The sequence below is a fragment of the Kogia breviceps genome, chromosome 17 (genome assembly GCF_026419965.1).
Source record: "Kogia breviceps isolate mKogBre1 chromosome 17, mKogBre1 haplotype 1, whole genome shotgun sequence".
Taxonomy (NCBI): Eukaryota; Metazoa; Chordata; class Mammalia; order Artiodactyla; family Physeteridae; genus Kogia; species Kogia breviceps.
This window is the reverse complement of record NC_081326.1, coordinates 35,926,986-35,952,486: the sequence shown is the minus strand read 5'-3', so window position 1 is coordinate 35,952,486 and position 25,501 is coordinate 35,926,986. Positions and strand designations below refer to the sequence as shown.

General features: G+C 37.2%; 1 protein-coding gene across 1 annotated transcript in view; it reads left to right on the top strand.

Annotated features, from left to right (window-relative positions):
- Nucleotides 1–25,271, top strand: part of RUNX1T1 (RUNX1 partner transcriptional co-repressor 1) — a 134,217-nt gene extending 108,946 nt beyond the window's left edge. The window contains 5 exon segments of the mRNA XM_067017125.1: nt 6–91; nt 630–831; nt 9,995–10,063; nt 15,115–15,305; nt 24,358–25,271. Coding sequence (XP_066873226.1) covers nt 6–91; nt 630–831; nt 9,995–10,063; nt 15,115–15,305; nt 24,358–24,633 — 824 coding nt within the window. The 3' untranslated portion in view covers nt 24,634–25,271.
- Nucleotides 25,272–25,501: the final 230 nt, after the last annotated feature.

Genomic DNA, 25,501 nt, shown 5'->3' with positions numbered 1-25,501 from the left:
TATAGGGTTGCATGGCACACGTCAAGAAGAAATGATTGATCACAGACTGACAGACAGAGAATGGGCAGAGGAATGGAAACATCTTGACCATGTAAGATGTTGGTAATCATTTAAAAAAATGTTTTGAAAACAACTGGAGTGAGGTGACATGATAAAAGTGTGGGGATGCTTTGAAGGTATTTTCTGCCATCCTTGAAAAAGTAATAAATGAGAATGTTTAAAGTAGAATATAGGATTTGATTTCTAAATTGATATCAAGGCCACTTATATAAGAGAAGTGTTTAGATCATGGAGAGGATTCCCTAAAGCCAGATCAGTGGGCTGCTGTTTTATTTGTAGAGAGTTATTTAGTTTATCCAGTAATGGGATTAGTATTTGGAAAGATGGGTTTACTCCAGCTGAAACCTCCCTGTCATGCTTCCTACATTTTATTCTCATTCCTATTGAGTTAACTCATCTATTTGATCTCTGTTTCACATCTAACCTTTGAAAATATTAGACGGAAGCCTTCAGAATAAAATAACATTCTTCATTGTCCTAAAATAGTTTGTTTCACTACCCACCAAAGTCTTTGAGTTGTGGTGATTGATATATCCTTCCTTTCTCCTCCCTGCCCATTTCTCCCATAGCTGTTAAACTGCATAATGGACATGGTAGAAAAAACAAGGCGATCTCTCACTGTACTAAGGCGATGTCAGGAAGCGGACCGGGAGGAATTGAATTACTGGATCCGGCGGTACAGCGATGCCGAGGACTTAAAAAAGGGCGGCAGTGGTAGCAGCAGCCACTCCAGGCAGCAGAGTCCTGTCAATCCAGACCCAGTGGCGTTAGGTATCTTTTCTTCAGATGGACATATTGAACAGATACTTCTTATGCTATTAATGCTGATTTTATTTTTAACTCGTCTTTTCAAAAATAAAGGCTATACAGGGAATTGTAGAACAATAAACACTTTATATCCTCAAATATGTCTTGTCTGTTAGGCAGATTGGCATAGAAAGAGGCAGTTACAAAAATTAAACTCCTTTTCTAGGTTAATGTTTTAGGCTTATGACAAAGCTTCAAAGCTGGACCAGAATTTCACATGAATCACTAAAATGCGTGCTCCTTCATAAAACAGCTCTTTGGACCCTGTCTCCAACCTGCAAAGACAAAATCTCTGGGAGTGGGCTTGGAGCTTCTAGAAAGCTCTCCGGGGAATTCTGCTGCACCCTAGTGTTTGAGAATACTTTATCTCAAAACCCTTCCAGGAAGAGACCTAAGGGCTCTATAGTTTGCCCACTGCCACTTGAAAATTAGTGATAGAGATGTAGCTCTTCCATGACCTTAACTTAGATTGCTTAACTGTGATTTATTGACTCTAGTAACTTACAGGACTATTAACAGAGCAATGCTTTAGAATTTGAATGCATACATGTAGCTGTATTTAGTATTGAGATTTGGGAATTGTTGGGGTTATAGATAGAACGTAATCCCAAGTATATGGAAAGAAAATTTGAACCTGAAATAATTTTTGAGTGGCCTGTGGTTTTTTTCCTAAATTAATAATAAGCTACTGTCATTTACGTTGCAGGCTACTACTTGTATATACAGTCTGAGTCAACTTAATGGAGATGGATTTGTGTTGACCCCTGTTCTCTCATCTCATTTTTCTTATGTGTTTAGCCCCACACCTGCTACCTAGCTTAGGTTAGGGTACAGTCCATGCTGTAAAAACAAAACTAATTACCTGTGTGCAGATTAAGCTCGTGACTTTGGCCTCATTATCTTACATGGCTGATTATCAAATATTTAAAACTTGAAGTATATTATCTGGCTATTGATCACATTATCTTTTTTATTAAAATGATTCCTAGTCAATAAAGTTTCCTTTGCACTTAGGTTCCTCGATTCCTGCTAATCCCTGAATGCTGAATGTCTATTGCCATAATAAGTATTTAAATAAAGGAAGATTCCAGGTCACTTAATTTACCCAACAGACATTATTCTAAAGGATATTTTAAAGAGAAAAGTGTTATTTGTTAGCTTATGTTAAGGCAAGCAGTGAAAATAGGTTTAAGTTTAATTTGAACCAAATTAAACCAAACTGTTTAGAATAGAATAAGCGTCTTGCTTTTTACATCTGTATTGTGAACCAAAATTGGCTAATAATAATAATAATAAAGAGAATATTTGTAATCCTCCGATCTAGGCAAAAATTGAGAGCCTTAAATTAAACAAAACTTTGGGAGTAAAAATATCCATTTTAGCTGGCTCTATTGAACAAATTCATTGAGTCAGTGCTTCTTTGTTGAACCTGGCTTACTGTGTGCCACGCATCATGCTAGGCACTGTAATAAAGGAAAAATGTTCTTAATTCCTTCCTTTGAGGAACTTTTAAGCTAGTGGAAGAGATAGGCAAGGAGATAGCTAGTGGTCCTACCTGCAGGCCACTCAGTTCAGTCCCCTGCACTGACAGGATTAATATTATCTGCTGTCTATTGTAAAAGAAAAATTTCAGAAATGGATAGGATTTCAGACCTATGTGAGTTATAATCAGCACACTGAACATAGGACCATTATCATATAATCACCTGTAGTCACGCATTCTAGTGATGCAAGTGTTCATCGTTCTCCGGGAAGCTAGGTTTAGTTTCCCTGTTATGTAATCTAAAGAATAAACTTGGTTTTAAAAACTCCTTAAGAGTACACAAATTACATTACTTTTAATGATGCTTAATGAATTCACATTTTTGGTAAAAGAGAGATCACTTTGGTTTTAAGCTTTTTAGATTGCATTTTTCAAAGACTACAAGTAGTTCATTTCTTTGTTGGGACTCTGTTAAAACAGTCCTATTCTTTAGGGACACAGAACCCTAGTTTGTGTTTTAAAGAAACTTATCACAGCCATAGGGAGAACCTGTCAAGAGCCACAGAATATGCAAGTTTTAGCATCCAGCAGTTATATTTCACTGGTGTCTTTTGCTGGTAGATTCCTGAAGTCTTCGAGTTCCATCCATCTTGTGAGCTGGGCTATGGCTATAAATAAGGCAGGTAGTTTGTAATCATGGGGCACAATCATTTACATTAAGTGCTTTCTGAGATTTTCTCTTAGGCTTTGGAGTCGAATGTATTAGTGTGTGTAATTAAAGGATTAAGGATATTGACTGATAAATTTATGGATATGGATTTATGGATATAGGCATATGGATATGCCTAAGAGCTCCATATCCTATGATTATTCTGCATGTGTTTTTTTTAGCTAGATTCTCTTAATTCTTAAGCTGCTGTCTGGTCTCAAATGAGACCTTCAGAATAATGTTATAGAAGATATCTTTAGTTCAAAATATTGCCCTAGTCACATTCCTGTCTTAGAAACAATGACAACATTTAGTCATACACTCATTTTTAGCATTTTAAATTGTATTTGGTGACTGTACAGAGAAAAATGTAACTTCCATGACTGTTGTGTTGTATTTGTTAAACTCATTCCCATTCTCGCTTTTGAAATATATCCATAGTATTAAGTCAGTTTGAGGGATTGGTAAAATAACATGATTAATCTATTACTAATTGAATTTTGGGAGTTCCCCCCAGATATTAAGTAAAGACTATTTTAAATGAGTAGCCTCTTAAGCAGTTTTAAAGTTGAGTACACACTAAGTCCATAATGTTATTTCGACTCTTTAAGTCAAAAACAGGTTGTTATCTTGAAGGACTTTTGAAATAATACACTTTTCCTTGAAATAATATATTTTAATTATTTGTATTATTATTATTATAACTCACTTGCTTTCCAGGAAAAAACTCCAAATATCCAAGTCTTAAGAAAAATAGAAAACTATTTTTTTAAACAATTTTTAATTTTTTTTAACAATTTAAAAACTATTTTTTTAAACCTCAGAAAGAGGTTTTTGTTTTAAATGAAATGATACATCAACTTGATCATTCACAGAAGGCTTAGAGATTCATAAGTTTGTTGAATTAATACCACCTCCTGCCTCAAGTAATTGATAGAGAAATTAATATTTTAAAATTCCTTTGGCTGACAAGTTTTATCACTGTCACATGATTGAATTATAGAGTTTCTCGTTACTGTCTCAATGCTCAGGAACTCTAGCATGAAAGTTAAAGGCACAGGGTTTGAGCATATGTCTGGATCTGAAACCCTGGTTCTTCTTACTAGTTTTGTGATCTTTGGCAAATAACTCTCTGCCTCAGTTTCTTCATCTGTTAAGTGGGGATGGTAACAATACATATGTCACAGGTGTTTCTGTATTAAATGAGTTAATAGATATACAGCATATGGGACAGTGCCTGACACATAGTAGATGTGATATAAGTAATAGGTATTATTATGATTTCTAACATGCAATCTCACAGTTTAGAGAGTAGTGAGCGGTACATAAAATTAGTGTTATTGCTTGGCACACAAGTTTATGAAATTATAATAGATTCTTAGGTATATTTTCATTCCGAAAATATTTCCAAGCAGTAATATTTAGGTGGCTAATTTATTTAATAGGCACAGAAACAAGAAAAGGGGAATTCCGTCTTAAATACAGTAAATCTATTGTACCTTTGGGACCCTAATTCATAATACAGGGCTATAGAAAAATAGTTTACTCCCATCCAAAGGAATATATTTTTCTACTTCTGTACTATCAGATTATAAAAACCACAAACAAGTTATTCAGAGTATATCTGCATATAAAAGTTTAGATTTTATGTACTTGTATTGATTCCTTTCAAATTACATCATGAAATTCATTTCAAGACGATGCATCTGAGCTCCTAATGTAAAGTGCCTACTGTATTTTAAAGAGTCTACTGTATTTAGTATATTGGGTTAAAAAAGACGTGACTACTAGTTAAATATGTCCATCTTTGAAAAACAAGAAGAGATGGTTGCCTCCTACAGCATTAGGTATTTTTATTGCTAAAGATGAAAATCCTAGTGTAGTTCTTGGCTTCTAGGTTGGGTTGGGCTTCTGAACATAAAGTTGAGATTTCTGGATTTATTATCCTTTAAAACAAAAATAAGTAACATTTCTAAAGATGAACTCATTTAACCCTTCCTTTCTTTTGATGGTTTTTAGAATAGATATTATCATGATCACAGCCTCATTCTGCCCACTACAGGATGAAGGCCATAACATAGGTGCTGCCAAGCTTTGAGCATTGCTGTCCTGGGTCATATGAGGTCACATTGGTTCTCCAAAGTCCATCAGCTCATCCCTTCATGTATATTGATGGTGGCCCTTGCTGTATCTAGCATCCAAAGGTCTCCATCTGTCATAAGTGTAGTGCATCTTCCATACATCATAGATTGCTTTTTCTGTCTTTTCACATTTCTTAAAACATTTCCCCCACTTCGACTTGGTCTCCTCATTTCATAGATGTATCTTCTGGGGGCTCCCCTCCTCCTCTTCTTTCATCCCCAAGCCGTTTGCATCCCAAAGTAAGCTAAACTTAATTTATAAGGTCTTTTCTATAATTTTTCCGTCTTTCAATAGTTACATATGTATACATTTCACATTTTAAACCATCTTGTACAGACTCTTCTGTTTTTGTTTCACCACTACATTTTAGAACAACCATCTATTTTACAGCAACTGATATTTTATAGGTGGTCAAGATTTAATGGTTAAAAATTAGCTTCTTCAGAATCTGAGCCTTAGAATGTTTTGCATAAGTTTGTCTGGATTCATCAATAATCTAAAATAAGAAAGTCTTAAGAGAGAAGTTGTCTCTTGTAATATTGATCAATTTCAGGATTTGTTTTGGTTTTTTTAAACTCAGTTTTGCATATGTGGACTCTGTTATTGCTGCTGCTTAATCAGAAGAGAAAATATTAAATTAGTCATTCAGTTTCTGTAGCTATTAAAGTAATATTTGTCAGTGCATCAAAATAGTTTCTGAGCAGTACCTCTACTGTCATCACTTCATTCTGTTGGTACACCTGATGCTTAGCTAGGACACAGTAACTTAGAACTGGAGGGGATATTGTAAAATATATATATATATATATGTAAATAGGTGTGTATTATATAAAAAATTTATTTGCCTTTATATTCTGCAGCTATTTTGAGAAAAAAAATCTTTCTTTTATAAAGCAGGATAGGATTAAGAAAACTTTTGCTTGATTGGAGTTGGTATTTCTATCAGGGTTCTAGGTCAGGTGGAGTTTGACTCTATGCGAATATGACAATGTGTCATTGAGAATTCTAGGGAAATGTAGCCAAGAAGGTGAAATACAGCACAACTTTCCCGTATGGCATATGGATCCTCATGATATATAGCACACGGGAAGGTGGGTGCACAGTTGACTCCAATACATTATCTATCTTTGAGCAAATTTGGGGGCTATTCATGAGGTTTGAATAAAATTTATAAAAGTATCATCTAAGAAGTTTGAGGACTTCCCATCAAGGGTTCAGACAGTGAATTGCTAACTATAGACATAACTTCTCTCCCCAAGTGACATGTACTGAGAGAGTAAAAATTTACTGGTGTATATTACTTAATCCAAACCTCTTCAATGGTTTTGTTTTGTCTAAAGTTTTGTGCCCTTTGGATGTCAGTGCTGGGTGAAAAAAGAAACTTTATGGTGCTCTTTTCACCTTAGTTTTTTTTTTTTTTTTTTTTTTTTTTTTTTTTTTTTTTTTTTGCGGTATGTGGGCCTCTCACTGTTGTGGCCTCTCCCGTTGCGGGGCACAGGCTCCGGACGCGCAGGCCCAGCGGCCACGGCTCACGGGCCCAGCCGCTCCGCGGCATGTGGGATCTTCCCGGACCAGGGCACGAACCCGTGTTTCCTCCATCGGCAGGCGGATTCTCAACCACTGCGCCACCAGGGAAGCCCCACCTTAGTTTTTTTAAATAAGGAAATAAGTATACAGTCGGCCCTCCGTATCCGCAGGTTCCACATCCATGGATTCAACCTACCACACATCAAAAGCATTTGGGAAAAAAAATTCCAGAAAGTTCCAAAAAGCAAAACTTGAATTTTCCATGTGCTGGTAGCTATTTACATAGCATTTACATTGTGTTATAAATTATAAGTAATCTAGAGATGATTTAAAGTATAGGAAAGGATGTGTGTAGCAAACAAATTAGCATCCAAAGCAAATACCATGCTTTTTCTTTTTTAAATTAAAATGTAGTTGATTTACAGTGTTGTTAATTTCTGTGGTACAGCAGAGTAATTCAGTTATAGATATATATACATTCTTTTAAAAATTCTTTTCCATTATGGCTTATCACAGGTTATTGAATATAGTTCCTTGTGCTATACAGTAGGACCTTGTTGTTTATCCATTCTGTATATAATAGTCTGCATCTGCTAACCCCAAGGTCCCAATCCATCCCTCCCCCACCCAACCTCCCCCTTGGCCACCACAAGTCTATTCTCTATGTCTGTGAGTCTGTTTCTGTTTCCCTTCTGGGTATATATCTGGATAAAACTGCAGTTCAAAAAGATACATGCACGTCTATGTTCGGAGCAGCACTATTCACTATGCCATTTTATAGAAGGGACTTGAACATCCTCAGATCTTGGCCCCCTTCAGATACCAAAGGATGACTGTATATCCATTCTTACTGGGCAACCTGCTAAATAATAATGATGGGAGTAGCACTAACATCAGAGTTTAGGATGTGCCACGCCAAGCATGTAGTAGGAAGTACCTCACTGAGTCCTCACAGCAGCAATCTCAAATGTGGTAGCATTGTCCCCACTTTACAGATGTGGTGACTGAGACATGGAGAAACTAACTTGCCCAGTGTCACAGGGAGAGCAGGTGACAAAGCCAAGATTCACCTTCTCTGGGCTTTAGAACTAACTCTTCTGCCTATGCAGCCTAGGGCTGGTAATTAGTATTTGGATAACTTAACATCACTTTTCCTGTTCCCTATAATAATAATAGGCCATTAAAAATAATTTTTATAAAGTTATAACTCTTTCCTTAACCCAATAAATGGAAAAAAATATTTTTTCTTCTTTTTTTTGCTACTGTGGAGAAAGCATTTTTTTTTCTGTTTGTCTTCAGACTTTACAAATCTATTCCTATCCAGTAAATTATTCTTAAGCCAAAGTCTTTTCTCCTAAAAATAAATGTCTAAAAGTTGTCTTAAGTAAATCTCTGTTTCACTGTGTCATGTGACTAAATGTGAACTTGAACTTGACTGCACTTTCTTTATAATGATGTGAAAGGTAATCTTGACAAATCTAATTAGCCACGTGATATTTCTTTGAAGTCGTATATGCATCAGACAGTTTTATCAAGCCCTTTAGCAAATGAAAATTACTTAAATAAAGACATTTTGCTTTTCATCATTTACTGTATAGAAATGAATGTGTACATGAGAATGCATGGGTATTTCCAGTCCATTTGATTATCAAGTAGTCATAAAATTATAATGTAAGCTTTTAAAAATAAACTTTTTATATTTGGAATAATTTTAGACTTACGGCAACATTGCAAAGATAGTACAGAGAGTTTCCATATGCCCTTCACTAAGCTATAACAAGGTTTTGCTAATTCAGAATAGTTGTGGAAATTTTATGTTCTGGCCAACTGATAATCTACCCTCGAAGGATTCAAAATATTCAAATGTGTCTAAGGCATTCAAATATAAAATGATGTATACTTAGCTAAATTGATTGTGCTTTTCTCATTCTGTAGCTCCATAAAATATAGAAAACTGGACTGAATTTCTTTTGATCTTCACCATACATTAGATGAAGTATTCTTTTTTTTTTTTTTTTAATTTTTGTGGTACGTGGGCCTGTCACTGTTGTGGCCTCTCCCGTCGCAGAGCACAGGCTCCGGACGCGCAGGCTCAGCGGCCATGGCTCACGGGCCCAGCCGCTCCACGGCACGTGGGATCTTCCCGGACTGGGGCACGAACCCGCGTCTCCCGCATCAGCAGGCGGACTCTCAACCGCTGCGCCACCAGGGAAGCCCAGAGATGAAGTATTCTTTAAAAAGTCTGCTACTTAACATTTCTTATACATGTAGAGAAAACTTCAATTATTTGAAATTTATCATGGGTTGAAAGATTGCTATATTTATACAAGTTAAAATGATTTATTTTTCTTCCCCTCAAACTTCTAAATACATAGACTTTCATTTGAAAATCCAGTATGGAAGAAGTTTAGTGCATATTTTATCTCTGAAAGACTGTACACTTTACTTTCAAGCATATATAAAAACATATATAAAGGGTTTCATGTCATTTTCATGAAGATGTTATTTTGGAGGTGAGCATTCCTACATCAGCTTTATTATGATCTGTTTTCTCAAACTTTTAAAATTTGGCCAGCATAAAAGCACAGCATTTCACTTAAAGTGGAACTTCATTTTTTTTTTTTTCCAGAAAGCATGTCATGTACTAGTTATATTTGGTCAACTGGCTATATGTGAATCCATTCTAATGATTCTTTGTTGCTTCCATCCATGTCAAATCCATATGATCTAATTTTTGTGAGAATTTTTAATGCTTATCAAGATTTTTTAAAGTAATTAAGTGTTAGAGGCGGTTAGCCATGGAGTCAGGCTCACTATTTATTGAAAGGTGGTAGAATCAGAGCTGTGTGAAAATTATGTTACCCTAACATTTGACTTTCTAACTACCAATCTGAATTTGAATAAAAAAGAAAATTACCAGATACAGTTTATTTTCTTTAATAAAATAAAATATACCCATAGAAATTCCCGTACTTAAGGAGTGTTGGGAACAGTGTTCCCAAATATATTGTATAATGAAATATTTAGAGTTGTTTTGGCTTTGAGCATACAAGGCACTCAGACCAATGACCTGTTTTCCTTGTGCTCTGATGACTGGTCTTGCTATTTTTGTTTATTTTTTAGAAGTGAAATGCCCAGCCTTTTAAAACTATGTTTCTGTAGAGAAGCCGAGATAGTGGGCATTGCTTGCTTCTACCCTGTGTAATGACATAACAGTGCTTATGGTGCTTTCCTCCTCTCTCCACCGATTTTTATCCTTTTCATAGATGCACATCGGGAATTCCTTCACAGGCCTGCTTCTGGATATGTGCCAGAGGAGATCTGGAAGAAAGCTGGTAAGAATTGTTTAAAAACACGAATTTAGTGTTCTGGCAGCTGTGTGCAGTTGTTAATGAAGTGACGTGAAGAATGACAAGAAGGGACTTTACTGCTAACAACAACAAAACAAACCCCCACACACAAAATTTTAAAATCCTGATGAATATTCTTAAACCAGGCCTGATTAGAACATGAAATAGTTTTTATTTTAGTAGCATCTGCTAGTGCTACTGTAATGAGAGTCTGGTGATGCTTCTGTTATAAACCCCATTTTTCAGGGGCTATAATGGTTTCAGGCTGGAAGCCTGAGGTCTCAGATTGCATGCAATTTTTCCTTCATGAAAACAAAGTCTGGTGTTTTACTTCAGCCTTCTCTTCTAATTTTTTTTAAAATTGGGGTATAATTGACATATATCTCCTGAATTCTTTTTAAAAGTATCACAGCAAATCTAGTTCACTTGCTGAGGCACTCAGAAATTTTATGGTTACAACCAGTTTTTAAAGTTGATCTTCTGTGCTAATTAGTATTCAATGATCAGAACTAAATTAAGTTAAATGACAAAATTGTTAAATTTCTATTTTTCCTTTCCATGTATACTATCTGATTTTCATTAGGGGATATTCTACATTTTGAAGTAGATTTAAGTTTCTGATGACTCATTGACTTATTGGGCTTAAAGAAGTTCAGATCTGGCAGAATCTTGGTAGAACACCAGCACTATAAAGTTGAGACAAAACCTTATTTTTAAAAAGAAACCAACTCAGGAGATAAAGCACAAACCTGTTTCAAGAGTTAAAAATGACATTGCAAACACATAATGTGGCTTTGAGCTACTATAACTCCAACTGTTAAAATAGTTTTTCTGAGTTGAGAAACTGGAAAATGCTGTTTCTGCAGCCGATCAGACAGGTATAGGGCTGAGAACCCCAATCAAGGAGGAAAGGGTTTTTTTCCCACAGAAGATTTCTATTTGGGTTTTGATTTGACACATCTATGTTTACAGTTCTGTGCAACTTGGTGACTCTGGTCCCTTGGCTCTTGTTCGAGTTTTGTGGTTGTTTTTTAAATTTTCTAAGAAATAACTCTTTTTGTAAGTGTGACAGTTTCAAAATCTGATAGTATAGCAGCGTAGATTAAAAACCAGAGAAAGATCTCTTCCATGTCCAGTATACAAATCAGGTAGATCCATTCAGCCTAAAGGTTAAAGTTTATATATGTGTATGTGTATATGTGTGTGTGTGTGTGTGTGTGTGTGTGTGTATAATCTGTATAGTCTTACCAGAGTCAGAGCATCGCCTCTAAGAAGATTTTCTACCAGGATAATAGTCATGGGATACTCGTAAGATGTTAAAATGTGCTGGGTGCCACCTACCTGGAGAAGGAATTGCTACATCTTTCTTCTGACCATTTTTCTTCCCCAATTTTAAGCTGTCAGTTCAGTTTATTCCAGTAATAGGTACAAAGAGTTTCCATTTTGGATAGCACAAGGATGACTTTTTATGTTGAGGGATAGAATCTCTGCATTTCCCTATTTATGTGTATTTAAGTTAAATCTTGATAGTTCATAAAGAAAAATTGACAGTGAAGTCTTGTGCAATCCAAATTCCTTCTGTGCTATTATCTACTCAAGCCTTTGTTTGACTGCTGTGAAGTGAGAGCAGATTTTTCTGAATATACCACCTCTGTTGGAAAGTCAGCTTGAATAGCTATGCACAAAGGAAATCCTACCATAAGTGGTAAGCAATTGGAAGCAGATTCAAAACTTCACTATGTACTTTCCACTTAATCAGTTTTTTTTTTAACTTGACATGTTGTAATCTATTGAGTCCACTATTATTTTTCTTCACTGTTTTGTAGGTTTCTGAAATCAGTTCTGGGTGTACTTTGCATTGTGGGGACTCTGAGAGGAGGGAAAGAGCAATACTTGTTTATATGGTGTCCATACATTCTCTAAGAAGGGTTAAACCTTATCAAACCATGTTTCAAATATTTTTAATATGTGCCTATCCATCTACATTAGGTCTTCAGTCTAAAATCTGACTTGGAAGTAGTGTCTAATAAATTTGTATTCTTATCACTATCTTAGGGATAGTGATATCCCTAATCTGCTGCATAAAAACAGTTTGGGAATAGTTTTCTATGGATAGATGCTAAATTTTAAGGAGTATATTGAATCTCTAAAGTATAGATGACAGTTTCACCTGGAAGTCTCAAGTAACTGCTTATAATATTTATCTTTATAGGCTTCTTAGAAAGCATTTCTAGTGTTCGAAGTGTCAAGGCATCCAACATGAGGAAAACACCAAAGGCAGAATGGGATATCTACACTCAGCCTGTTAAAATTTGAAAGCTTTTCCCCGCAAGAGTCTAAAATTGGCTGTGGGCAATTCTTTTTTCCCTAGGAAAAAACCTATAAAGTGTGTCTTTGCAATGAAACTATTATACACTACCTTTGTGACAAAAGATAAGTAAATAAAATCAAGTTTAAAGCAATTGAAAGATCTCAAAGGGGCAGAGCTCTAAAATTCAATGTACTATAAACCATGCATCTTCTTTTCAGAGAAAATTATAATTGCAAAAAGTATATCCTGTGCTTGAAAGTACATCATGTAATATTTTGCACCATTTTATTTTGAAATGATTTCGAACTTGCAGAAAAAGTTGCAAAAAATAGTATAAATAAATCTCATATACCTTTCTCCCAATTTTCCCTATTTCACCATATTTGCTTTGATGTCTTCTCTTTCTCTCTTCCTCTTTCCTTCCCTCTTTTTCTGTTGTGCTTTATATTTTTCACCTAAGTACTTCAGAGTAAGTTGCAGACATGATGTCCCTTTACCGTAAACATTTTAGTGTGTATTTCCTAAGAACAAGGACATTTTCTTATGTAACCACAGTACAGTTACCACAATCAGGTTATTAACATTCATACAACACAATTATTTAACCTACAGACCCTATTCAAAGTTTGCATGTAATCCTAATAATACAATATAGTAATATAATGATATACATATTAAATATTTGGAGTCCTAACAAATGTTTAAGGCCATATCAGTTTTCCCCTAAAAGTAGTATTTTTAAAAGCAACCGCAAAGATAACAAAACACACTCTGAAGTTTAAAGGTCTTTATAAAATTGGAAGAAGCCTACCATAAATATAGTTTTTAAATTGCAACCGTTTTCTTCAGTATATTTCTTTTTCAAACGATCAGTGAATGTTTGCAGTTGGTAATAAATATTCAAGCACCTTGCACATGTCCTACCAATTCTCTTTGCTGATCTGTAGGTGCCTGTGGGATTAGAATAGGAATGCATAATTTAAATATAAATTGCCTGATTTGCATATACAATTAGTCAAGCTACAGCTTTGATCGTAAGCAAAAATTATTGTCCTGTATTACCACTTACATAGAATTTTAATTCACCTTGAATATTCAAACCAAATTAGACCCTGACTGTATAGTTAGAAGGGCAGTGCCTCCCTGGTGCCCCAAGTCATTTATGATAGGATAATAAAGGCATCTTTTCACCTCCTGGTGAAGAAGGTGCTGCCAGCTCTGTGCAGTGCTGTTTTCAGATTTTAAATACATATCTTAAAGCAACCAACAAAGGCTTAACATGTTTTAGTTAATATTTCCAGTCTGGATCTTTCCCTATAATTTAGTTTATAAAATCTAGCAGACAGTAATTACAAATGAATGAACAAACTTCAGAAATAATTCTGGGAAAATGGTGGAGGCTACAAAAGTCACCATGGTTAATTATTAGTGGAGGGCTTTTCATGATCCTCAAGTCATGAACTATGGATGTGTGAAATATAACTATAGAAATTTAAGGAACTATAGGAGTATTTGCATCTCAGCACTTTTAACCTACAGTAAAACATTTTTATTAGGAATCTATGTTTTTAATTAAACAGAACATTTAATTAAGGTGCTTTTCAAGTGAGTGAAACAATTAAGTGCAAACACTTGAATGAAACATGTCATAATTAGTTTTAATAGAGTGTTAATTGGTAGTAGGTTTGCCAAGTTAATAATTACTGCTTATTAAATTTTCAATTAATCATTGTCATTTTGCTTTGAATAAAGATGAAAATTAGATAAACTAATTCAGGGGGAGGATATTTTCCCTTGTTAATTAGAACAGTTAATTTTTTAAAAATGGAAATTACTTGTTTTAGTTGTCAATCTTATGTTGTACATTACTCAAATCTTTGCACCCTTTCCACAGCCCAAAATAAAGAGCTAATTTGACACCTTGCAGGTTTGTAGTCAGGCCTGCTTGTTTTGGCCTGCAGTATGATTCAATTATATTTGTCTAGTGCAACAGTTGGTTATGCAAGACTGTTTATATTTGATTCAGTAGATGGACAACAGCTGAAAGTCTGGAAATGAGAAAATGATTTTTTTAAAATCCCTATCATTTAGTCTGTAGAGTCATATGTCCACATTACTCAGGAAATGACAAGAAAAAGAAAAGCTGGATCTTCTGTATGTTTCATCTTCAATTTTCTTTAAAAGGTCTGCATTAAATTAATTGTTATGAGATACCTTTTCATTATTGTGTTGTATCTTTTACTAGCAAAATAACTTTGCATTTACGTATGTGTCTGTGTAAAATCTATTCCCTTCCTCTCTTTCCCTGAAAGCTTTACCCCTGTACTCCCTGTGTTCATATTAACCTATTGCATTGTGGCAAAACACCTTCTTCATATGTCTGAATTATCCAGGAAGGTTTCTTGTGGTTATTTTCACCTTTTATCTACTTAGTCTGGTCTCAGAATCCTTTCCGGAGTACTAGTTTGGTAGAAAAGTTGTAGTGATGCTACAGTAGTTTAAAAGATATTCCCAGGAGTGTAAATTAAAGGAAAAAATCTCCCCCTTTGCTCTCTTAAAATGAATTTCCAAAATGTGGTTCTTTAGACTGTCGGAAGAACTGCCCAGTAATTGGGATAAAAGTCATGCGTGTTGTCTAGCATTCTGTGTAACAGCGATCAGTATCCCAGGTCCCGCGCTAACAGAGAGCTGTTCTCTTGTCCGGTCCGGCCCGCCTGGCACGCAGAGGAGGCGGTCAACGAGGTGAAGCGGCAGGCGATGACGGAGCTGCAGAAGGCCGTGTCAGAGGCCGAGCGGAAGGCGCACGATATGATCACCTCGGAGCGCGCCAAGATGGAGCGCACTGTGGCCGAGGCCAAGCGGCAGGCGGCGGAGGACGCTCTCGCTGTCATCAACCAGCAGGAAGATTCGAGTGAGGTGAGGCGCGGATGGAAGACTCCCTGGGGAGATGCTTCGGTTAATGAGGGCGGGCCTTTTCAATTTCAGGAGATCACAGGTAAAGGCAGATATTGGAGTTGAGACAAACGAATCTTTGGCGGGGGGAAATTGGAGTAATTTGGAGAGGCTTGGCACTTGTGGATTTGACCAAGAGCTGATCAAATTTTGTTTTTATTAAAGGCCTAAAAGAACAACTGCCAAAAAAGGTTTTTAATATATTTGGTGGGTAACAGATTAAAGTGAAATTCTTAGAACTTCCTAGCACTATTTAGATTCAGAACTCTGTTGTGTGTGTGTGTTAGCATATGTGTGTGGTTTCCTTCTAACAGCTGGGATTGAGGAGAGAGACCCTGTGTGAACTGTGTAGTCTGAAGACATATTGCAGGCCAGGGATCAAAGTCACTTCCTTAACTATTGGTTCTGAAGTCCAATGCTAAACCAAGGCTTGCATCAATTAAACATTTCTAAGAGATCTTCTGCAAAGTCTGTTTTTGCACATTATTTGTAATAACCATTATGATGGTCATTTCATAGCATAACATCACTGCCAGAGGTAATATTATTTAGTGTTATTACAGTATATTAAAAACACATACACACATAGCCTAAATGGTGGAAGGATCTGGGAAGTAACTAAAACACAGTGTCTAACAGAATGCCTTTTCAACAGAGACTGAAGTCAGAGCAACATGGTAACGCTCCGCATTAATTAACACAGCACTACAATCCCCAATCCAAAGGACCCTTAGATAAGGACTACAGTTGGCTAGTCACACCATGCTGAACTAGCAACAGCATAAGCTGATAAATCAACGGTCCACTAAAACACATATCTACAATTTGTGAAGGAGAGTAAGAATTTAATTTGTACCAGGCTTGTCTGTAGATGAAAGACCCTGTGGGAAATACTCGATACCCAGAGTTTCTATTTAATGTGTAGCAGATGAATAGCAAGGGGACAAAAGCAATTGATTTTCAACATTTGAAAGTTTCTCGGGAAAAGAGGGACAAAGGGAAGTGTATCTACCCTTTAACTGCAGACTTTTCCATTGTTGAATTAAGCTAGACATAAATTCAGTTTTACTGGCATCTTATGGCTAAGATACTTAAAGACTTTGTTTTGTGTTTTTTGAAAGAAAACACAAATTTTATTAGTATCTTTTGGACAGAATTTGTTCGGCTCTATTCAAGTTGGTAATACTGTGAGGCACAGTTGTTGCCATCATTAAAACATTATCACTTTCATGTGAACGTTGTAGGGCTGTTATGCATGTTAAAAGTATTTTATAGGTCACTAAATTCTAAAGATAAATATCTTGGAGAAATTGAGATTTAAGTCTTTATAGTTGGCTAATAATGCCATATTTCTTTAGTGTCTATAAGCTGTGTATCTTTATTTCTAATATTTATCCAGAAAAATATATGAGCTTGACACTGGTATTGAGCATTATAAAAATATGGTGTATCAAGCAGTAACTAGAAATAGTAGATAGGATGAAATAACCTAGATATGAGTAATCTTCTAAAGTAACTGTTTTCTTTCATTCTTTTTGGGTATCTTGAGAAACTGATCTTTAATAGCACTACCCTTGTCTTCGGTGACATTTCTCAAGGATTTTAAAGTAGACTATGCTAGGAGGAAAGGTTTGGGAGCTAGAGAGCCACATTTAATTCCTGGCTCCATCTCTTATAATTCTGTGATTTCAAGAAAACCACTAAACCTCTAAAAGCTTTGCTCTTCTCATCTCATACGGTGGCTAGAACCTTGAGATGTAATCACTTTATCATGTTGCAGGTGAGGAAGCTCACATGGCTAGTCATGCAGCTAGAGGTTGGCAGGATCCACGATGGAGCTCTCAGCATGCTGTCAGTCCTTACATTGTTCCAGAACAATGAAATAAGCATCCTGAAGGTCATTTTTGGATACAGATTTTAAAACTGTACCCTGTGGACATTTTTTTAAAAAATCAGGTTTGCAACCTGCCCAGGGCAGTTTGTTATTTGACACCTATTACTCTAAATTATATCCATTTATTTATTTATTCTGTCAATAGCAAATTATTTTATGTCGGGGACAGCACTAGGCACTGAACATACAGTGGTTCCTACCTTCTTGTTCACTATAATTCATTAGAAGAGTCAAATCACTAAATTGTGAGTCTTAGTAGAGTTTAGTGCAAAGGCTTCTGGGAAAAAATTTTGTTTCATCTGATACTTAAGGATAATCAGGAGCTGTTCAGCAGCCACCTTCCACCCACCTCCCACCCCACCCCCACACTGCCTCATCACTGCTTTTTTGGGCCACGCGCACGTCAGTGCCTTCGTTCAGGGAAGATGGGAAGGCAAGCTTTGCTAGGCTTTGAAAACAGGATGACTATGTGGCTGATGAGTGTTTTGGAAGGATCGCTCAGGCTGCAGTGTGGAGAGAGATGAGAGGAAATGAAAAGGAGGGACCAATCTGTTTCCGGAGACAGGTGAGGAAGGAGATGGTTGGATGAAAATGATTGGCAGTGGTGCTGGGGGTGGAGAAAATTGAACCCGTGAGATAAAATGGGCAGGATGTGATGATTGGTCAGCTGACAAGGAAGGGAGAGAGTTGTGGTTTTTCAGTAGACATGCAGAGTTTGGGGTGTACACATCAGGTGATCTTCCTTAAGCATTAAACCTTTAAAAACTTACTGGCTTTGATCTGCCCAGCGGTTTTTTGTGAAAGGTAACCTTTCTTCATTTTTATTTTTTTTGTGCATAAACAACAAAAGTTAAAACATTTTAAGAAGTTCAAATCAATTATTTAATTCAACTAGACAGACAGATTTCCTCTGTCGATTGGAAAGGGCAGATAGAGCACAAAGGCCTAAATAGTTTATGCTGTCTAATGTGAAAACCAGGAGAGTGCATGTTGACCCTCAGCCCAGGTGCCTGCCTCTCAGGCCACTTCTTTAGTAGCCACACGGCAGTACACTCAACTCCTTCAGGGTATTCCCATGCTGTTCTCTAATTTCACTTTGGTTTATAGACTAATAATCATTATTACTAACCGTTAGAATGACACTGACTGCTTAGGCAGACACAAGCAAATGACATTTTCTGTACTTTCTCTTTTAACGTGTATTACATATTTCATCAAGAATGTAATGCTAGAATTAGCATAAATCAAAAGAAAGGAAATTCAGTGAATCTGGCCATCTTCAACCGTTTTATTTTTTTCTATATTCATTTCTGGTTCCTATCTGTAAACATATAGTCTTTTTTTCAGTGAATATTGTTAGATTTGGACTATTTCAAAAGGAACCTGCCACGGCTCCTCTTTGAGATCCGTAACTTGTTCTGGCTTAGGGGATCAAAGCACATGGCTGGAATTGAGCCTCGAACAGAGAGCAAATAATTGTGCTGTTCCAACAGTTAGTTTCGAGTTTAAGCCACTAAAGTGGTATTTTCCCCCAGATTGAAACAGTCTTTATTCATTATTCCTAGATAGGTGCAGAAGTGCACACGCTTATATTGGATGATTTTGTGGCACTTAAGCAGAAACACTGACTGAACCTTTAAACTTTGTTTCCAGAACCTGCTGAGCCCTAATAGTGTGAACAGGTCACTCTGAGAGGTTCATCTTCATTACCCCCTCTAGAATTAATAGAGCCATCCCCAGTGGATCCCGTGCAGTGCGGCCCAGACTCGGGATGGACTAAGTGGATTCACTAGGAGGTAGTCACCACACAGTTACTACACACAGTCTCTCGGCATGGCTCCCATTAAAGCCTCACAATCTGATCAGACCTATCGATCCCCAGAAGAATTTGGAGCTCTCACAGTATGAGCTGATTCTATGTTACCTAAGATTTTTGCTTATTTGTTTCATTTATTAAAAGATCATCTATCTGAATCCATAGATGATGTTCACGGTGTATTGGATGGTCTGTTGGGCCTGGAATGGTATGGAGTGGTTCACCTCTTGGAACTTTGGTTTTCTCATCTATAAAACTGGGATAATGTTTATGACTCACTTTGCAAGGTGGTTGAGAGGTACAAATAAGATGAGTAGAAGTATTTTATAAACAAGTCACCTTACAAAGAGCAGTGTGAGTATGTAAGAGAGAGAGAGAGAAAAAATAAAAACAAGAAGCTATTCTAACAGGAAGGGCAGGGAAAGAATAGTAACCATGAGATTGGAAAGGAAGGGAGACCATGGGGGAAGCAGGGTCTGTAGGGGTTTGGCACTGAGAGGTTTCAGGGGAGTTTCCAATGAGATGACAAAGTCGTTGGCCTGAGCATTGCCAGTGACTGAAAAGGACCACACCAGAGTCAGGTTTAGGGATTACTGACTTGGGTGACAGGAGCATCCTGGTGGGACTACAGAACAGGCAATTGAAAATAAGAGACAGCAGCTCAGGAAGGAAATGAAGGCTGGAGGAAGGTTTGAGAGTCATTTTCTTACAGCTAATGGTTTAAGACCATGACTGCCAAGGGAGAGTGTAGGAAGGAAAGGATATTTCTTTTCTTTATGCCAACTTCCCTCCTTGCCAAGTATTTAGGGGAAAATGAAAAACTAGAAGAGGAAGAGCTTATAGTATAAGAAACAGAATTTTATTATCTTGAAACCAAAGTTAGAGGGACTTTCAATAAGGGAAGTTTTTTTAAAAAAAGGAGGAATGGGGAAAAGGTCAGTAGTGGTGAATCTTCAGAAGGTCGGAGGGCAGCGAGGAAGGAGAAAAAGTAACTGGCCACTAATGACGTATAAGTGGAAGTAAGCTCATGTTCTGTCTGTGTAGCTGTCAATGCCTATCAAGGGAGGCACAGGGCCACGAGCTCTCTAATTGTAAAGGTTGTACCATGCAGAGATGGTATGTAGTCTCATTTGCTTTCAGCCAGTGCCAAGAGGAGGAGGTGGTGTTAGTTCCTGCCGTTTATTCAGGACCCACCGAACATCAGGACACTTTAGTTAGCACTGACATAATCCTGAATAACCCTATCGTTATGATTCCTACTTTATAGGTACTGTCACTCTACGACGTTAAGTAACTTACCTGTAGTTCTGAAGCCACTAAGTGATATAGTTGGAAGTGAAAAACCAAGAAAGGGTGACTGAAGCCACTCAAAATTGGAAGCCACTTCCATTACACACCATGATACCTTGTCTTTGGTGTTCCAACTTCCTGGTCCAACCTCTGTGTACTTTCAGGATTGAAGTGCCCTCCTAACCTTATTCCTGCCATAACAGGCTATAAGAAAGATCTGAAATAGGCAAAGCGTGGCATTTTGGAAAGAGTATTTGGTTTGCAGTGCAAAGGCCTGAGTGAATCAAACCTTGCCTATGTAATTTCATATCTAGGCAAATCATTTACTATAAAAGTTATTTACATTTGGGGGATTTTAATTATAATCATTCTACTTTATTCATTGAACATCACTTACGTGCAAGGGTTTTTCTGGACAATTATAGGTGTGTGAGACCTGCAGAAACTTTTTAGGAGAAAATGTTTTGTTTCTGGTAAAAGGAATTTCCAACAGTAAGAACCAGAAAGGATATTATTTTGCTGGTAGGACAGAAAGACCATTCTCTCTGTATCTAAAATAACAAGATGAAGGAAATAATTTTGTTCTTAGGGACAAAAAAGAATTGCTGATATGAAACAAGTATCAACAATCTATGACATGCATCTTTGGCACCAAAAGCTTCAACTCATCATTTCCATTTCCCTATGTAGTACCAGTACATTTAGAAAAGGGAGGGTTGTGTTCTGCCTCCTACTTTTCATCTGAGTCCTAGCCTAATTTTGGCCAATTGCTGATTCCCATAATAGGGAGGAAAACATTCCTTATGCTGAAAAGGGAAGAATATTATCACAAATAAAGGGAGACTATAACGTGCCATGGGCTTTGGGAATGAAATTTGCTATGAAATGGTATTCTCGAGACTTCTGTACTATTTTGGTAATTCAGTCACCAGCATCATTGCTTAGAGGACTGAAAGGGAAGCTCAGTTATATGAAAAATGAGTGAATGAATGAATGAATGAAATAAGCAACTGTCAGGTAATACTAGCCTGAATATGAAAAGCACAAATTGAAAAATGTAAAATTAGATTAAGCCATTGACCACCTTAATCCCTGCCCTACAGATACACCCCTGGGTATCGTACACAATTTGCAGTTTCCACCTTTGTGAATGGCAGAAAGCTTAGAAACTTAAAGTGGTTAAAATTAGAGTACTCATAAGATTCTGCACATTGCACAGTTCCCAGAAGTGATGGTTGAGAGGCCGAGTGCCAATCATCAGGCATCAGTCTTACAGGTATGGATTAGTTAACAGGAAATTTGGTAGAGCCACCCAGGAGAAACTAATAGAAATTTCTGTGTCTGTCTTCTAATGAACTTTTAAAAGGGAATATGCACTTTGAGGATTTCCATTGGTTGAACACTTGAGCTAAAGTTCCCTATACATTCATGGCAAAGCAATGTCAACAGCAATAAAAATATGCAGGTTTTTTCCCACCAGCTCATTTGAATTGCTCTTTGTTGCACCTTCCTAAAGTCAAAGGTTGTTTTTGTCTCAGTGGTGGGTGGTAAATGAATGGGATTGAACAACTTCGGAGTGGGACTGGAGGTAAAACTAGCCAGAGCCCTTGAATCCTGGGTCAGAATCCAGAGATGCTAGGCAAAAAGGCTCCATTCCCAGCAGCTTCATAATCCAAAACATCTGTTTCTATATTTGGCACAATTCCACTTTTTTATTTGTAAAATTGTTCCCATCTTTGAAAACACTTTAAAAAATAAAGAAGTCCCCATTCTGTCTCCTCTTTCCATTCCCCAACACATGCATTTGTAATTACCTGGTTTAGTCTGTGTGTTTAATCAACTTAAATTGAGAAGGTTGCCTACATCTGATTTCAATCTGAGGGAGCCATTGAGAACTGGGCAGTTACTGCCTTGTGTCTGCCAAGATGTGCCTCTGCCAGAAAGCGGATAGGACTCACACCAGGGTATTTCCTAAAGAAGCCACTTAACTCAGATTAGATGTTTAATTTCCTTAAAATATTGTTTTGGATCTGGGTCTGTGTTCTCTAATTGGGATTTTCTGATGTAATTTAGGAATTTCACTTATTTCTGAGTTTGTTCCAGGATCCAGCTGGCATTATTCTAAGTGCCTAAAGCTCAAGGAAGTAAACTTCCCTGAGTGATGAGTGTCGTACCTCGCTGCTCTGGAGGATGGGCCAGGCCCATGTTTGTTGAGGCCTTTTTGGAACCATTTGTCCTTGCAGTAAGATTGAATTAATTTTGAGAAAGAAGGGCTTCTAATTTTGGTAATGAAGCCTCTGATCAGAGGTACATATTTTTTGAGATATTTTCCTGGCTAAATTAAATGGAAGTAGGAAAAAAAATTACTTTTGTTCTGGTACTATTAATTCTAATTCCATTTTTATTTATGATATTAACATATAAATCAAGCTACTAGATTTATTCAGCTATGTTCACTTAAAATACCTTCCATTGGCCAGAGTTTGAGATCTTAAAGTTTTAATTTTTTTTCCCTTCATTCGGCCATAATTTCTGAATGGTAAAGAAATATGAACATAGGGCTGAGCTCTTTCTAAAAGTTTTAAGCTGTAGTTCTTGAGTTTTTAGGCTTCCAGCACTTGAAAGACTCTAGAAGCTCCTTTAGTTTTTAGCCAAAATAGAATGAGTGCTAAAATTTGCTTTGCATAGTTTACACAGTGGTAAAGCCATACACAGACCAGGGTGATGGGCTGGCATTCCACTGGGGCATTTTTAATAGGCTTATGAGCCCACCTTAAGCCACACAACCAACATGCTGAAAGCAAAATAATTGCAGGGAACATAGTGGGGAAATTTTTAATATCCATATATATCAGGGCTTTAAAAAAGGTATTTTAACTGTGACACAGCTACATACTGTCAGCTGGTTGGGGTTACCAGATTACAGTTGGAAGTTTGTTTTGCAAGAAAATAAAACCAAGGAAAATACAGGATAAAAGGATTAATGGTAAAAGCTAAGATCACTTGCTATAACATTTTACAATGGGGATGGTCTTGCCAAAGGAAACACAAACGTTTCAAGTTGGCTTCCTGAGGTTCCCCCTCCTCCTGGAAGGGTCCTTAGGCCGCTGTCATTGTTAGTCTCCTCCCTGACGCTCCCTCATTCCCCAGGATCTGTCCCACTTAAGGGCTCTTCCATCTCTAGTATGTCTGTCCCCAGATTCACAATGTGTTTTATCTCAGAGGCAGCCTCATTTCTGCTTTTCTCACTTCTTGGAAAGCACCAGTGGAGATTGGCAGTAGGCTTGCTAGGGTCCTAAAATTTCACAAATATTTATTGAGCACCTACTATATATATCAGGCACTGTTGTGGGTGCTTAGAATATATCAGAGGAAAAACAAACCAAGGATCCAATCTCCAGGGAGCTGAAGTAAAGGGGATTGTTTCTAGACTTTCCTTTCATTTGGTTGTCAGGTATAGTGAATAACTGATTGCAGTGGGAAGAACTAAACACATGCCCTACTGTTTCTGGTCTGTGGCAGAGCAGAGGATAGGATCCTCTATCTAGTCCATTATATTCCTTTGAATCTAATAGAGCATCCTCATAGTCCCTTTGTGGTTCCTGTTAGTGTCTAGAAGGAAGAAGCTTCTGCCAGGAGTGCTATCTTTGAGTCTTTCCATGGTGGTAGCTGTATTAGAAAGAAAATTTAGATGTAGCAGTTGTTAGTATGGGTGAACAGAGAATTTAGATGTGAAGATAACTAAACCTGAAGGGAAGGGATTTTATAGTAAAAATGGAAAAGAGCTTCAACCAGTTTGTTTAGATGTCATAATAGTTTTTGGCACAAAAGTCTGGGCAGTTACACCAAAACCTGCATCTTCAGGGTGTTTAGTGTGTGTACACTTATACACCTGGATTTTTCATTCTTATAGTTCTTAAAAATAAGGGGGTAGTGCTGCCTAGCATATTTCCTTAGACTTTAGCCTGGTCAGTGTAATAATTTGAGATTTCACTTTCTTCTGCCTTCTGCAATAGAGTTGCTGGAATTGTGGCCGTAAAGCGAGTGAAACCTGCAGCGGCTGTAACACAGCCCGATACTGTGGCTCGTTTTGCCAGCACAAAGACTGGGAGAAGCACCACCACATCTGTGGACAGACCCTGCAAGCCCAGCAGCAGGGGGATACGCCTGCTGTCAGCTCCTCCGTCACGCCTAACAGCGGGGCCGGGAGCCCGATGGACACACCACCAGCAGCCACCCCGAGGTCGACTACCCCGGGGACCCCTTCCACCATAGAGACAACCCCTCGTTAGATGTGCACTCAGAACTGTCAGAGGAAAGACAACACAACCAACGTGAAACCAATTCCTCATCCTCAGATGCTCAAAGTTGTTTTTGTTTGTTTGTTTGTTTATAGATGAACTATCCTGGTTCAGTATTTCAGCAAGAGAGAACCTAACTGTATCTTGAGGCGTTAGTAAAACAGAGGGCCAGTAACGGGTCGTAATGACTTACTGTGGATAACAAAGATTTCTTTTCCTTAGAGAACTGAAAAGAGAGCAGAAAATATAACATGAAACGATAGATTTGACCTCCTCCTTGTTATTTTCCAGTAGCTGGGATTTTAAACTAGATGACCTCATTAACCGATGCTTTACCAAACAGCAAACCAAGAGATTGCTAATTGCTGTTGAAAGCAAAAATGCTAACATTAAAAGTCACAATGTTCTTTATATACAATAATGGAAAAAAAGAGGAAAACCCTCAAGGGCATGAGCATTGGCTACAGCAGTAGACATTTTAACAAGAAGATGAATGGCGTCCGTGGGTTGCTAACTGAACTTTGAAGACCCGCCACAAAACGCGCAGATGTGTAGCATATTGGAAGGAGACACAGATGTTCGGTTTTTTCCTGTTTCTGAAAAGAAATAATATCCAGGTCAACAGAAGGAAAAATGAAAGATGATTTGCAGTGGGATATGTGAATACAGCAGCAAGAAAAAAATGCCATAACACAAAAGGCTCCTTTATATATATATATATATATATATATATATATATATATATATATATATATATATATATATATACACACACACACACACACACACAGAAGTAAGAGACTCAGCCTGCAGTTATTAGCATCTTGGCAGCTTTGACACCAGCCAGCTGCCCTAAACA